At 39.9% G+C, this 12,591-nt stretch overlaps 2 protein-coding genes across 2 annotated transcripts in view; one reads left to right on the top strand and one right to left on the bottom strand.

Moving 5' to 3' along the window:
• ippk (inositol 1,3,4,5,6-pentakisphosphate 2-kinase) overlaps positions 1-12,591 on the bottom strand; it is a 99,396-nt gene that overhangs the window by 7,319 nt on the left and 79,486 nt on the right. The window lies entirely within an intron of this gene.
• The window catches only part of cenpp (centromere protein P), a 246,823-nt gene that overhangs the window by 232,483 nt on the left and 1,749 nt on the right, over positions 1-12,591 (top strand). The window contains exons 7-8 of the mRNA XM_067998622.1: positions 11,009-11,088; positions 12,029-12,120. Coding sequence (XP_067854723.1) covers positions 11,009-11,088; positions 12,029-12,120 — 172 coding nt within the window. The remainder of the gene's footprint in view (positions 1-11,008; positions 11,089-12,028; positions 12,121-12,591) is intronic.

Below are 12,591 nucleotides of genomic sequence, written 5' to 3'. Positions count from 1 at the left end.
ACAAGAGATGGGTGAGATCCTAAATGAATATTTCACATCGGTATTTACGGTTGAGAAAGGCATGGATGTTAGGGAACTTGGGGAAATAAATAGTGATGTCTTGAGGAGTGTACATATTACAGAGAGGGAGGTGCTGGAAGTCTTAACGCGCATCAAGGTAGATAAATCTCCGGGACCTGATGAAATGTATCCCAGGACGTTATGGGAGGTTAGGGAGGAAATTGCGGGTCCCCTAGCAGAGATATTTGAATCATCGATAGCTACAGGTGAGGTGCCTGAAGATTGGAGGGTAGCAAATGTTGTGCCTTTGTTTAAGAAGGGCGGCAGGGAAAAGTCTGGGAACTACAGACCGGTGAGCCTGACATCTGTAGTGGGTAAGTTGTTAGAGGGTATTCTGAGAGACAGGATCTACAGGCATTTGGAGAGGCAGGGACTGATTAGGAACAGTCAGCATGGTTTTGTGAGAGGAAAATCATGTCTCACGAATTTGATTGAGTTTTTTGAAGGGGTAACCAAGAAGATAGATGAGGGCTGTGCAGTAGATGTGGTCTACATGGACTTTAGCAAAGCCTTTGACAAGGTACCGCATGGTAGGTTGTTACATAAGGTTAGGTCTCACGGGATCCAAGGTGAGGTAGCCAATTGGATACAAAATTGGATTGACGACAGAAGACAGAGGGTGGTTGTAGAGGGTTGTTTTTCAAATTGGAGGCCTGTGACCAGCGGTGTGCCTCAGGGATCGGTGCTGGGTCCGCTGTTATTTGTTATTTATATTAATGATTTGGATGAGAATTTAGGAGGCATGGTTAGTAAGTTTGCAGATGACACCAAGATTGGTGGCATTGTGGACAGTGAAGAAGGTTATCTAGGATTGCAACGGGATCTTGATAAATTGGGCCAGTGGGCCGATGAATGGCAGATGGAGTTTAATTTAGATAAATGTGAGGTGATGCATTTTGGTAGATCGAATCGGGCCAGGACCTACTCCGTTAATGGTAGGGCGTTGGGGAGAGTTATAGAACAAAGAGATCTAGGAGTACAGGTTCATAGCTCCTTGAAAGTGGAGTCACAGGTGGATAGGGTGGTGAAGAAGGCATTCAGCATGCTTGGTTTCATTGGTCAGAACATTGAATGCAGGAGTTGGGATGTCTTGTTGAAGTTGTACAGGGCATTGGTGAGGCCACATTTGGAGTACTGTGTACAGTTCTGGTCACCCTATTATAGAAAGGATATTATTAAACTAGAAAGAGTGCAGAAAAGATTTACGAGGATGCTACCGGGACTTGATGGTTTGACTTATAGGGAGAGGTTAGACAAACTGGGACTTTTTTCCCTGGAGAGTAGGAGGTTAAGGGTTGATCTTATCGAAGTCTATAAAATAATGAGGGGCATAGATAAGGTCGATAGTCAAAATCTTTTCCCAAAGGTAGGGGAGTCTATAACGAGGGGGCATAGATTTAAGGTGAGAGGGGAGAGATACAAAAGGGTCCAGAGGGGCAATTTTTTCACTCAAAGGGTGGTGAGTGTCTGGAACGAGCTGCCAGAGGCAGTAGTAGAGGCGGGTACAATTTTGTCTTTTAAAAAGCATTTGGACAGTTACATGGGTAAGATGGGTAGAGAGGGATATGGGCCAAGTGCAGGCAACTGGGACTAGCTTAGTGGTATAAACTGGGCGACATGGACATGTTGGGCCGAAGGGCCTGTTTCCATGTTGTAAACTTCTATGATTCTATGTTTCCATTTGCAGGGAGACCAGAACTAGGGGCCATAAATATAAGATAGTCACCAACAAAGAAATCAGGAGAAACTTCTTTACCCAGAGAGTGGTTAGAATGTGGAACTCGCTATCACATGCAGTAGTTGAGGCGAATTGCCCCTTTAAGGGGCAGCTAGATAAGCACATAAGGGAGAAAGGAATAGAAGGGTATCCTGGTAGGATTAGATGAAGGGAGGTGGGAAGAGGCTCGTGCAGAGCATAAACACTGGCACAGACCTGTTGGGTCGAATGACCTGTTTCTGTGCTGTTAATTCTTTGAAAGGCGCTATACAAATACAAGTTCTTTCTTTATATCATCTCCTTGGCGTATCTAAGTTGCATGTCCATAGCAACTAAATGTTGGGTTGACAAACTGCTCCTCAGTCTCAGAGGAACTCACTGTTCTCCTGCTGATGATTTTTCTGTTTTGTACTCAATCCAATTTTATTGTTAAAATTGTGTCTAATGATTTTCCTGTTTTCGAAGCATCAGAATTCAAGAGCCTAAAAAGAAACCATTTTGATTATGATTTCAAATAGGTTTTTCTGGTGACTGGTATTGTGAGTAGTCTGATTTTCACTTAAGTAAAAAAAGAAATTGTTAGTAAAATAAAAACTGCTTTATTTCCAGTTTGAAAATCATTTTAGTATTTTTATCAATTTACCCCAACAGATTCTGTATATGAATTTGTCAAAAAATGTTGTTATAACATTCTATTTGATGGAAGTATTGATATAGAAATTAGCTGATGCCTGGAGTAAATGCAGTGATTTGCTCCTGATGAAGGATGGCTGTCAATGCAGGGAAATGACTGGATGCAGTAAGACACATTGGGATCAGAGCACTAGAGAACAAAAAAAGAGATCACAGATTTAAAATAATTGGAATTTTCTTCACGCCTGGGGTTGCTAAGATCTGAACGCACTACCTGAAAGGGTGGAGGAAGTAGATTCCAAAGGAACTTTTAAAAGGTAATTGGACATGTACTTGAAGGGGACTAATTTGCAGGGTTATGGGGAAAAAGCTGGGGTGTGGGACTAAATTGGACAGCTCGTTCAAAGAACCGGCACGGGCACGATGGGCCAAGTGGCCTCCTGTGCTGTAAGATTTTATGATTCTTTGATTCTAAGATCTAGGGCAAGATGATTATGGGGGGTGGGGACGATTATGGCCTACACTGATCTGTTGTTCGGCACCTTGGAAGGGGAAGTCAGCCTTATTACAGGCATATATCTTTGCCAAAGTCTTTTCCACAAGGACCTGGATTAAACAGTTGGTGACCGGTAAGCCTGGTACACAGCATTGGACCTGGAAGTCTAGAAGGTCAATGTGGCTGGTACATTGCAAGCTAACCTGTATCGGTCTCTCTCCCATGCTGAAAGCAGATATCCACCATTTTAGTGATAAGGAAACTCTGGCTTGGGAAGACAGCTGCTGAAAGGCTTTACCTGGAAGTCTTCCTCACAAACCCATGGTTTATTGTCCACCTTGACTGGATTGCAGAGAGGCAGGATATTGCTGCAGCAGTTCCACACGTCCAACTGGTAGTTTGGTGTGATAGTGCAAACACAAATTTCGTAGTGAATTGTGCTGCTCACCATGCCATTTGGGAGGAGTTTCTGTTACCCGTTGTTTCCTTGTTGAACGCTCAAACCCTTGTTTGTCAACTAGTGACCAACTAGTAACTCATCAGGCAGGAGCTTGGCGGGGTGGGGAGGTGGTGGAAAGGTATGGGTAACTTTGAGCCAAATTGTGACATATGACAATGTGACATATCTGGGTATGATAAACTCAAACCAATTCAGTCCTTGACAGCAGAAACAATAGTCTAATCCCTGTGCCAGGTAGGTCTCTGGTGCTGTATTAATAATTGACCAGCCAGCTTGAATGGAATCTGGAAAGAGTAGATTTGTCACTGGGTGCTGGGAATCTTCCCACTCAATTCCAGATAGCAGGCTAAAGCCTTAACAGGTAGGGTGACCCCACCTGGACAAATACCAGAAAGCTTACCAGTGCTTTATGCAGGGAAGGTGCATGGTTTTAGCTGGTTAGACTCTAGCATTACACTTGGGAGGGTGGGCTGTGTCTATATTCTCTGGGCTATCTGACCCATAAAATCCAAGCAACTCAGTTTTATTTGTGCTTGTATTTCTTACTTTCTGGTTTCATGTGTTAGAATTTCATTGGCCTAGAGGTTTGGAAAGGACTGTTCTTTATTAGACTGTTCCTCATTAGTGGATAAATCCTAAATCAGAACACAATCTGTTAACAAATTATTGGGAACATCAATTTAAACTTTCTATGTGACCTTGTGGCTCCACTTTACGCACCTAAGTGGCCCACAAAGGCAAAAAGCTTAGAACACTTCTGAACTAGACGGTAGTCATGATTCATACAATAAATATAAAAGATACTCAACATCTCATGGACCCCCCCCATACATAATCATTAGCTGGGCACGACTTGTCAGATGTTTCAACTCATTAAGCCCAGGCCTCTGAGTCTGCAATAGCCTTGTCATGGAATTTGATTTAAGACTGTTCTTCAAATCTGCACACTTCAGAACTTTCCCTTCATGCACAGCTTCAAAACACTCCTCCCATGGGAAAGGCATTTCACTAAATAAGCACATTTTTCCTTTTTTGTAAGAATTTGTGTTAATTATTCAATCACAACAAATGGCCAGTATATCTCAAGATTTGTATACACATTCTTTCTGCAATATATATAAATAGGTGTTATTACAAGGAGCCATCTACAGTATTAATATGTTGCTTCCTTGTTTCTATTGTATTTTATATTTTGCATTGTAATCTGTGTTGTATCTATATAACTGTTAACTTTCAACAAGCTGAGTAAGTCCTGTCCTTGTATACTTGTCATTATTTTGTTTTGATGTGGTATTTCATTTTCCATACATCTGTATCATTACATGCATCCAGCTGTTGTTATATTTTCCTTGATTTTTCACTCTGAAGACAATCTGACCAAGTATAGCTTTGCCTCTACTCAAATATCTTGTATATTTTTCAAACCGCAAATAATTATTTTGTACACCAACTATGTTAAATTGTGGCCAGACCATGCACCAAGACCAGCACGGCAAGGGAAAGAAGGAGTTATATCCTAGTTAATGTCTAAAAAGATCACCTATTCATAAAATTTCCGACTTTGGAACATTCCTTTAATAGCTGAACCTAGGAGTCCTCTGCCGTACTCCTGTGTGATTTACTCTATTGGGAGTGAAAAGACTGTTCAGAATGTTTATCCTGTAATTTGGAGTCGAGCAAAGCCTTTGGCTTTACAAATACTCTCACACTAGTGGTGACTACTGCTTTGTCTCTGTTGATCCCTTGATTCATTGGCCATTAAGCCATCTTCCCCCACAAAGGCTAAACTTAACCACAAAATTTCTGTTGCTTCAATTGCAAACATAAATCTAAAATCATGCTGTGTGTTTGTGCCAGTAATAGGGTTAAGGAATCTACAAAGCACATCATGAGAGAAAACTCCTATCATGACAAATCAGAGACAATTGGGTCTTAACCACTGGTGACAGTGGAGATTGGCTCATAAAAGAAAGAGGAACTCCAAAGGCTCATACCCCAGTTCCAGCAAGTGTTTGCCAATTCTGCAGTTTCCCATGATCTCATAGAAATCTGAACCACTGGAAAGGACCGTGGGCAGCTGTTCGTAGGGTACATTATGTATCTAAACCAACCATTTGCATTTGTATAGTTCCTTTAACAAAGAATTATCCCATGGTCCTTCACAATTAGGCACAGGAAAATGGAAGCTGTGCCAGGAAGGGAGAGATTATAAGGGGTGACTGAAAACTTGGTCAAAGAGATGAGTCTGGAAGAGGCTAATAGAGGGGGGAAGAAAGGGTAAAGACATTTGGGAGAGAATTTTCAAGAGAAGAAAAAGGCTGTTAAGCTACTGATTAGTAAGTTTTGCTGATGTTTCCCCATAGACTGTAAATAATCAAATAACCTGACTGTGAACAGAGGGAGATACAAACCAGGAATAGAGACGTAGACTGCAAAGTCCATCAGGTGTGCAAAGAGAAAGCTCCAAGGGCAAGCTTTTGCCAGGCACAGAAGGAGAATGCAGGAAGTCAGTTAGAAGTTATTCTGTTTGTCAAGTAAGATGACCCACTGATGTGGGGAAGCGTGATATATTTATTTTTCATTATTACATGAAGACAAGTTATGCTGATTGAACTGAGACCGATCATAACTGTTGCTCTGTATGTACACTTGCTGTGAAATAAAACAGCTTAACCTGGAAACCTGGCAGAACAGGAGTTAAAATTGAGCAGCTCTTTCTCCCACACTGGTGTCGCCATGTGGTAATTTTAACGCTAGGCGGACGCCTTATTAATATATGCTAACCGGGGTCCAATCGCTCAGATAGGATCCCAAGGCAATTTTAACAGCTTATGGGCCAGAGAAATTGCTAGGTTGGCCCGATCAGTGATACCTGCCGGACATCCAGCTGAAGCCCCCAGCTGTTCAAAATCCTCAGCTCAATTTTCAAATCCCTCCACCCTCTACAGCCTCACCCCTCACTGATTTGAGCAACCTTCTCCAGTCGTACATCCCAATGCACAATCTCCACTCCCCTGCCTCTGAATTATTGCATCTACACTGCTCTCTCCTTTCCATCATTGGAGGGTGATTTTCTAGTCACTACCTGCTGCTCTCTGGAATCTCTCCCAAAAAACGTTGCCTGGCTCCCTGTCTCAGAGCCTTAAAACCATTTCTTTGACTGTGCTTTGGTCTCCCTCACCCTTCCTTTCCCTATTTGGTGTCTACCTCTCCTGATGAAGTGACCTGATATATTCCTTTATGTGCAGAGTACCATTATACATGCAGGTTGTTGATTTTATATATTGTACATTTAAGTTCATGATTGTAATGAGTACTTAGATCAGCTGGATGAAATTTTATACACTGCACATAGGTGATAAAGGTTAAAACTGAAGGAGACTAACCGTAAATACAGTAGAATCATAGAATGGTTACAGCACAGAAGGAGGCCATTTGGCCCGTCGAGCCTGTGCCGGCTCTCTGCAAGAGCAATCCAGCTAGTCCCACACCCCCACCCTATCCCCGTAGCCCTGCAAATTTTTTCCCTTCAAGTACTTATCCAATTCCCTTTTGAAAGCCACAATTTGAATCTGCCTCCACCACCCCCTCAGGCTGTGCATTCCATATAAGAACAAAAGAAATAGGAGCAGGAGTAGGCAATCCGGCCCCTCGAGCCTGCTCCGCCATTCAACAAGATCATGGCTGATCTTCTACCTCAACACCACTTTCCTGCACTATCCCCATATCCCTTGATGCCCTTAATATCTAGAAATCTATTGATCTCTGTTTTGAATGTACGCAATGACTGTGACTGAGCCTCCACAGCCCTCTAGGGTAGAGAATTCCAAAGATTCACCACCCTCTGAGTGAAGAAATTTCTCCTCATCTCAGTCCTAAAGTGCCTACTGATTCTGAGACTGTGACCCCCTGGTTCTAGACTCCCCAGCCAGGGGGAAACATCCTCCTTGCATCTACCCTGTCGAGCCCTGTAAGAATTTTGTATTCTTCAATGAGATCACCTCTCATTCTTCTAAACTCTAGAGAATACAGGCCTAGTCTACTCAATCTCTCCTCATACGACAATCCTGCCGTCCCAGGAATCAGTCTGGTGAACCTTCATTGCATTCCCTCTATGGCAAGTATATCCTTTCTTAGGTAAAGAGACCAAAGTTATACACAATACTCCAGATGCGGTCTCACCAAGGCCCTATATAATTGCAGTAAGACATCTTTACCCCTGTACTCAAATCCTGTTGTAATAAAGGGCAACATACCACTTGCCTTTGTAATTGCTTGCTGCACCTGCATGTTAGCTTTCAGTGACTCATGTACAAGGACACCCAGGTCCCTTTGAACATCAACATTTCCCAATCTCTCACCATTTAAAAATACTCTGCATTTCTGTTTTTCCTACCAAAGTGCATAACTTCACATTTTTCCACATTATATTCCATTTGCTGTGTTCTTGCCCACTCACTTAGCCTTTCTATATCCCCTTGCAGCTTCTTTGCATCCTCCTCACAACTCACATTCCCACCTAGTTTTGTGTCATCAGCAAACTTGGAAATATTACATTTGGTGCCCTCATCCAAATCATTGATATAGATTGTGAATAGCTGGGGCCCAAGCACTGATCCCTGCGGTACCCCACTAGTCACAGTCTGCCAACCTGAAAAAGACCCATTTATTCCTACTCTCTTGTTTTCTGTCTGTTAACCAATTCTCAATCCATGCCAGTATATTACCCCCAATTCCATGTGCTCTAACTTTGTTCACGAACCTCCTGTGTGGGACCTTATCGAAAGCCTTCTGAAAATCCAAATACACCAGATCCACTGGTTCCCCCTTATCTATTCTACTAGTTACATTCTCAAAGAACTCCAATAGAATTGTCAAACTTGATTTCCCTTTCATTAATCCACGTTGACCCTGCCAAATCCTATTATTATTTTCTAAGTGTCCTGTTATCAGATCCTTTATAATAGATTCTAGCATTTTACCTACTACTGATATCAGGCTAACAGGTCTGTAGTTCCCTCTTTTCTTTCTCCGTCCTTTCTTAAATAGTGGGGTTACATTTGCTACCCTCCAATCTGCAGGAACCATTCCAGAATCTATAGAATTTTGGAAGATGACAACCAATGCATCCACTATCTCTATAGCCACCTCTTTCAAAACCCTGGGATGTAGATCATCAGGTTCTTGGGATTTATCAACTTTAGTCCCATTAATTTCTCTAGTACTTTTTTTTCTACTAATACTAATTTCTTTCAGTTCCTTATTCTCGCCAGACCCTTGGTTCTGTAGTATTTCCGGGAGGTTTTTTGTGCCTTCTTCTGTGAAGACAGACACACAGTATTTGTTTAATTTTTCTGCCATTTCTTTATTCCCCATTATAAATTCTCCCGTCTCTCTCTGTAAGGGACCCATATTTGCCTTCACCATCTTTTCCTTTTTACATACTTATAGAAGCTTTTACAGTCTGTTTTTAGGTTTCTCGCTAGTTTACTCTCATTCTATTTTCCCTTTCTTTATCAATTTCTTGGTCCTCCTTTGCTGAATTCTAAAATGCTCCTAATCCTAAGGCTTACTGCTTTTTCTGGCAACTTTATATGCCTCTTCCTTTGATTTAATACTATCTTTAATTTCTCTTGTTAGCCACGGTTGGACCACTTTTCCTGTTGGGTTTTTGTGCCTTAAAGAAATATATATTTGTTGCAAATTATGTATTAATTCTTTAAATGCTAGCCATTGCCTGTCTACCGTCATACCTTTTAATGTAGTTCCCCAATCAACCACAGCCAACTTGCGCCTCATACCTTCGTAGTTTCCTTTGTTTAGATTTCAGACCATAGTTTCAGATTGAACAACATCACTTTCAAACTTAATGAAGAATTCTATCATATTATGGTCACTCTTCCCTAAGGGCTCCTTTACAATAAGATTATTAATTAACCCTTTCTCATTGCACAATACTACATCATAACCACTCGCTGCGACAAAAAGTATTTCTTCATGTTGCCTTTGATTCTTTTGCCAATCATCTTAAATCTGTGTTCTCTGGTTCTTGACCCTTCTGCCAGTGGGAACAGTTTCTATCTACTCTGTCTAGACCACTCATGATTTTGAACACCTTTGTCAAATCTCCTCTTAACCTTCTCTGCTCTAATGAAAACCACCCCAGCTTTTTCAGTCTATCCACGTAACTGAAGCCCCTCATCCCTGGAACCACTCTAGTAAATCTTTTCTGCACCCTCTCTAAAGCGTAGTGCCCAGAATTGGACACAATACTCTAGTTGTGGCCGAACCAGTGTTTTATAAAGATTCATCATAACTTCCTTAGTTATGTAGACTCAGTGTGTGGTACTTTTGGAAACCAGTTGAATTTATACCATATTTTTTTCCTGATTGAATGAAATAGCTATAATTTGGGGAACTTGTAGTATGCAGATGGCACAAGTGACATAGTAAGCATTACATAAAACTCTAGCCATTTATGGAAAGCAAAAAGTTAATGTACATCAAAAATTGAAAAGCATTTTTGAATGTTAACGGCATTTTTAATGACAATGTAGGTCTCATTCTTTTGTTCATTATCACAATTCAACTAAATATCGAGTTGATTGCATGGTTTTAATCAAATAGTTTTATTTTGCTAAAACAATTCACTCTGCAAATCCATAGTACCAGAAGATAGCCACAAATATGTTCCAGCTGACACCTGTAAATGTTTTTTTTTTGGAGTATCAAGCTAAAAATAGTAGTCTCTTCAACATACATATGGTATTAATATTGTTTATGTAAGTGCTATGCTGTTGAATAAAATCACTTTTGGGATGAAATGCCATAATTAATTCATCCACTTCAGCGATATGCTTGACTTCAAAAGAGCTTCCATAAGTCTTCCAATATCCATAAACCATCACCCTCATCCATACACAAGGGTCTTCCAGTTAGTCAACCTCAGCAGGTTTAGCAGCAGGAATGATAGGTGGTACTATTCTACTTCTTTAAAGTATTTAAGTATTAGATTTAGCATTTGATACCAGTAGAGGTTGAATCTGACTTGCCATCAGAGTATTAGGCATGCTATTTCTCTCATTCTGACTACCAGCTACAGGGCTAAACCAGTGGTTGTGAAACCGGAGTCTCAATACCATCTGCTGGTAGTCCAGCTTGGTTTTTCAATTATGAGATTTTTTGTATATCAGCGCCTGGAACATAAGAACAGGAGTAGGTCATTCAGCCTACTCCGCCATTCAATTAGATCATGGCTGATCTGTATCTTAACTTGATCTACCCACCTTGGTTCCGTAACCCTTAATACCCCTGCCTAATAATAAAAAAAAATCCATCAGTTTTGAAATGTTCAATTAACCTAGCCTCAACAGCTTTTCAGGGGAAGAGAGTTCCAGATTTCCACTACCCTTTGTGTAAAGAAGTGCTTTCTGAAATCACCCCTGAATGACCTAGCTTTAATTTTAAGGTTATGTCCACTTGCTCTAGACTCTCCCACCAGAGGAAATAGTTTTTGTCTACCCTATCAAATCCTGAAGTGAAAATCTATGGTAGTATTCCAAGTGATACCTCATTAAATATTAACCCACAGAGTAGGTGTGTTGAAGACAGTTTCACTTATATAACTTCCCTTCCTTTGCAGGAGAAATACCCTGAAGTAGTAAGACTTCCAGAAGGATCAAGTGCTGAATACCTGGTACTGAAATGCTCCAAACTTCCTGGGTGAGACCACTTTAAATGTTTGCAATTCTGAATGCTTTTGCAAATAAAATTAAATTCATGGACATACTTTAAGATTAACATTAAATTATTGTGTATTTATTGGATAAAAGGCTTATCCTAATTACTGTTAATCATTGAACCAAGTTCTTTTGTTTTGCATTGATATTAAATATCATTTGCACTATGTAACTGGATTGATAGTGACAGTATTAATGAAAATATTTCTTCATTCCCACAAAGTTAAAAATAGTTCAAATTTAATAAAGTGTTTCTTTGAGCCAATTTTAAATACAAATTTCCTGATTGGTCCTAATGCATCCAATGTGCTCTCTATTGGAGCTCACCTATGATGGTTTTATGTTTACGCTTAAGCTTGTAAGATGACATCTTTTAAGAACAGCTTATATTTGTATATTAATCAAATGGAAGCAGGAAGGAACACTGCTAAAGAAAAACAGATTTGAAACTTAAGAAAAATACTAGCTACTTTTCTGAAGTTATCAATTCCTCTGATTCTTCTATCCCAATTTTGCACAAAGTATGTAACGCACATCATCTTTATATTTTTTTTATAAAGCTAAATAATATGCCCATGTTTTTTTTCATAAGTCACATCTTGGGTTTGGATAAATATCTTTATAAACGGCTGATTTGAAAACTTTTTAAAAAAAGATACTCATGAATACTAAAAAAGGACTGGATATTCTTGATCTTTGTTATTTTCCTCCTCTTCATTTTGATTAGTCCTATAAAGGGGCTTTCTTATGAAAGTTTTCCACCCAAAATGCTAACGTGTCTTTTCTCTTTCAGATGCTGACAAATACTGTGCATTTCCAGCGTTCAGTTTTTGTTTCTATTTCTACTGGTCATTTAATATTGCTTTATTTTGGCTCCAAATTCAATTTAAAAAGGTTATAATTACCAGACATATCTCTTACAGGGTTGAGCTGAAGATTTTCTGGAAAATACTTGTAAGTGAAGAAGGAGTTGTTAGTCCAGTGTTGGATCTCTTGACAAAAGTACCAGTAGAGGGTAAGTATTCAAGTATGAAATTATGCTTCTGTGAATCACTTTGGGACATATTTCTACATTGGAGGTGCTGCTACATAAATGCAAGTTATTGAAATACTGCATTTCACCAAAGTAGATATTTAGTGAATCCTCTAAATGAACATGTACTTAATAGGAGCCTTTATTTCTGATGGGAATCCACATGTAGGTATTAGTATAGCTGGTAGGCTATTTAGTGTTAAAATTTCTGACTGACTTGAGTTTAAGTTGACAATTTTTAAACAAAATCATGTGTAGATTACTAAATAGATTTGTTGTGCTTATTAGAGATCCATTGTATTCAACTACACCATTATTAACCAATGATGGCAATCAGGTCACTTGAAAGTAAAGCTTAAACATTTGTCATTGGTTATGAGCAGCAGCATTCTTGCCTGCAGATTCAGGCCTAAGACCGAAAACTAGAACAGTTGGTATCTTTGGGAGCTAATG

The sequence above is a fragment of the Heptranchias perlo genome, chromosome 17 (genome assembly GCF_035084215.1).
Source record: "Heptranchias perlo isolate sHepPer1 chromosome 17, sHepPer1.hap1, whole genome shotgun sequence".
Classification (NCBI taxonomy): Eukaryota; Metazoa; Chordata; class Chondrichthyes; order Hexanchiformes; family Hexanchidae; genus Heptranchias; species Heptranchias perlo.
This window is presented reverse-complemented; position numbering and strand designations above follow the sequence as displayed.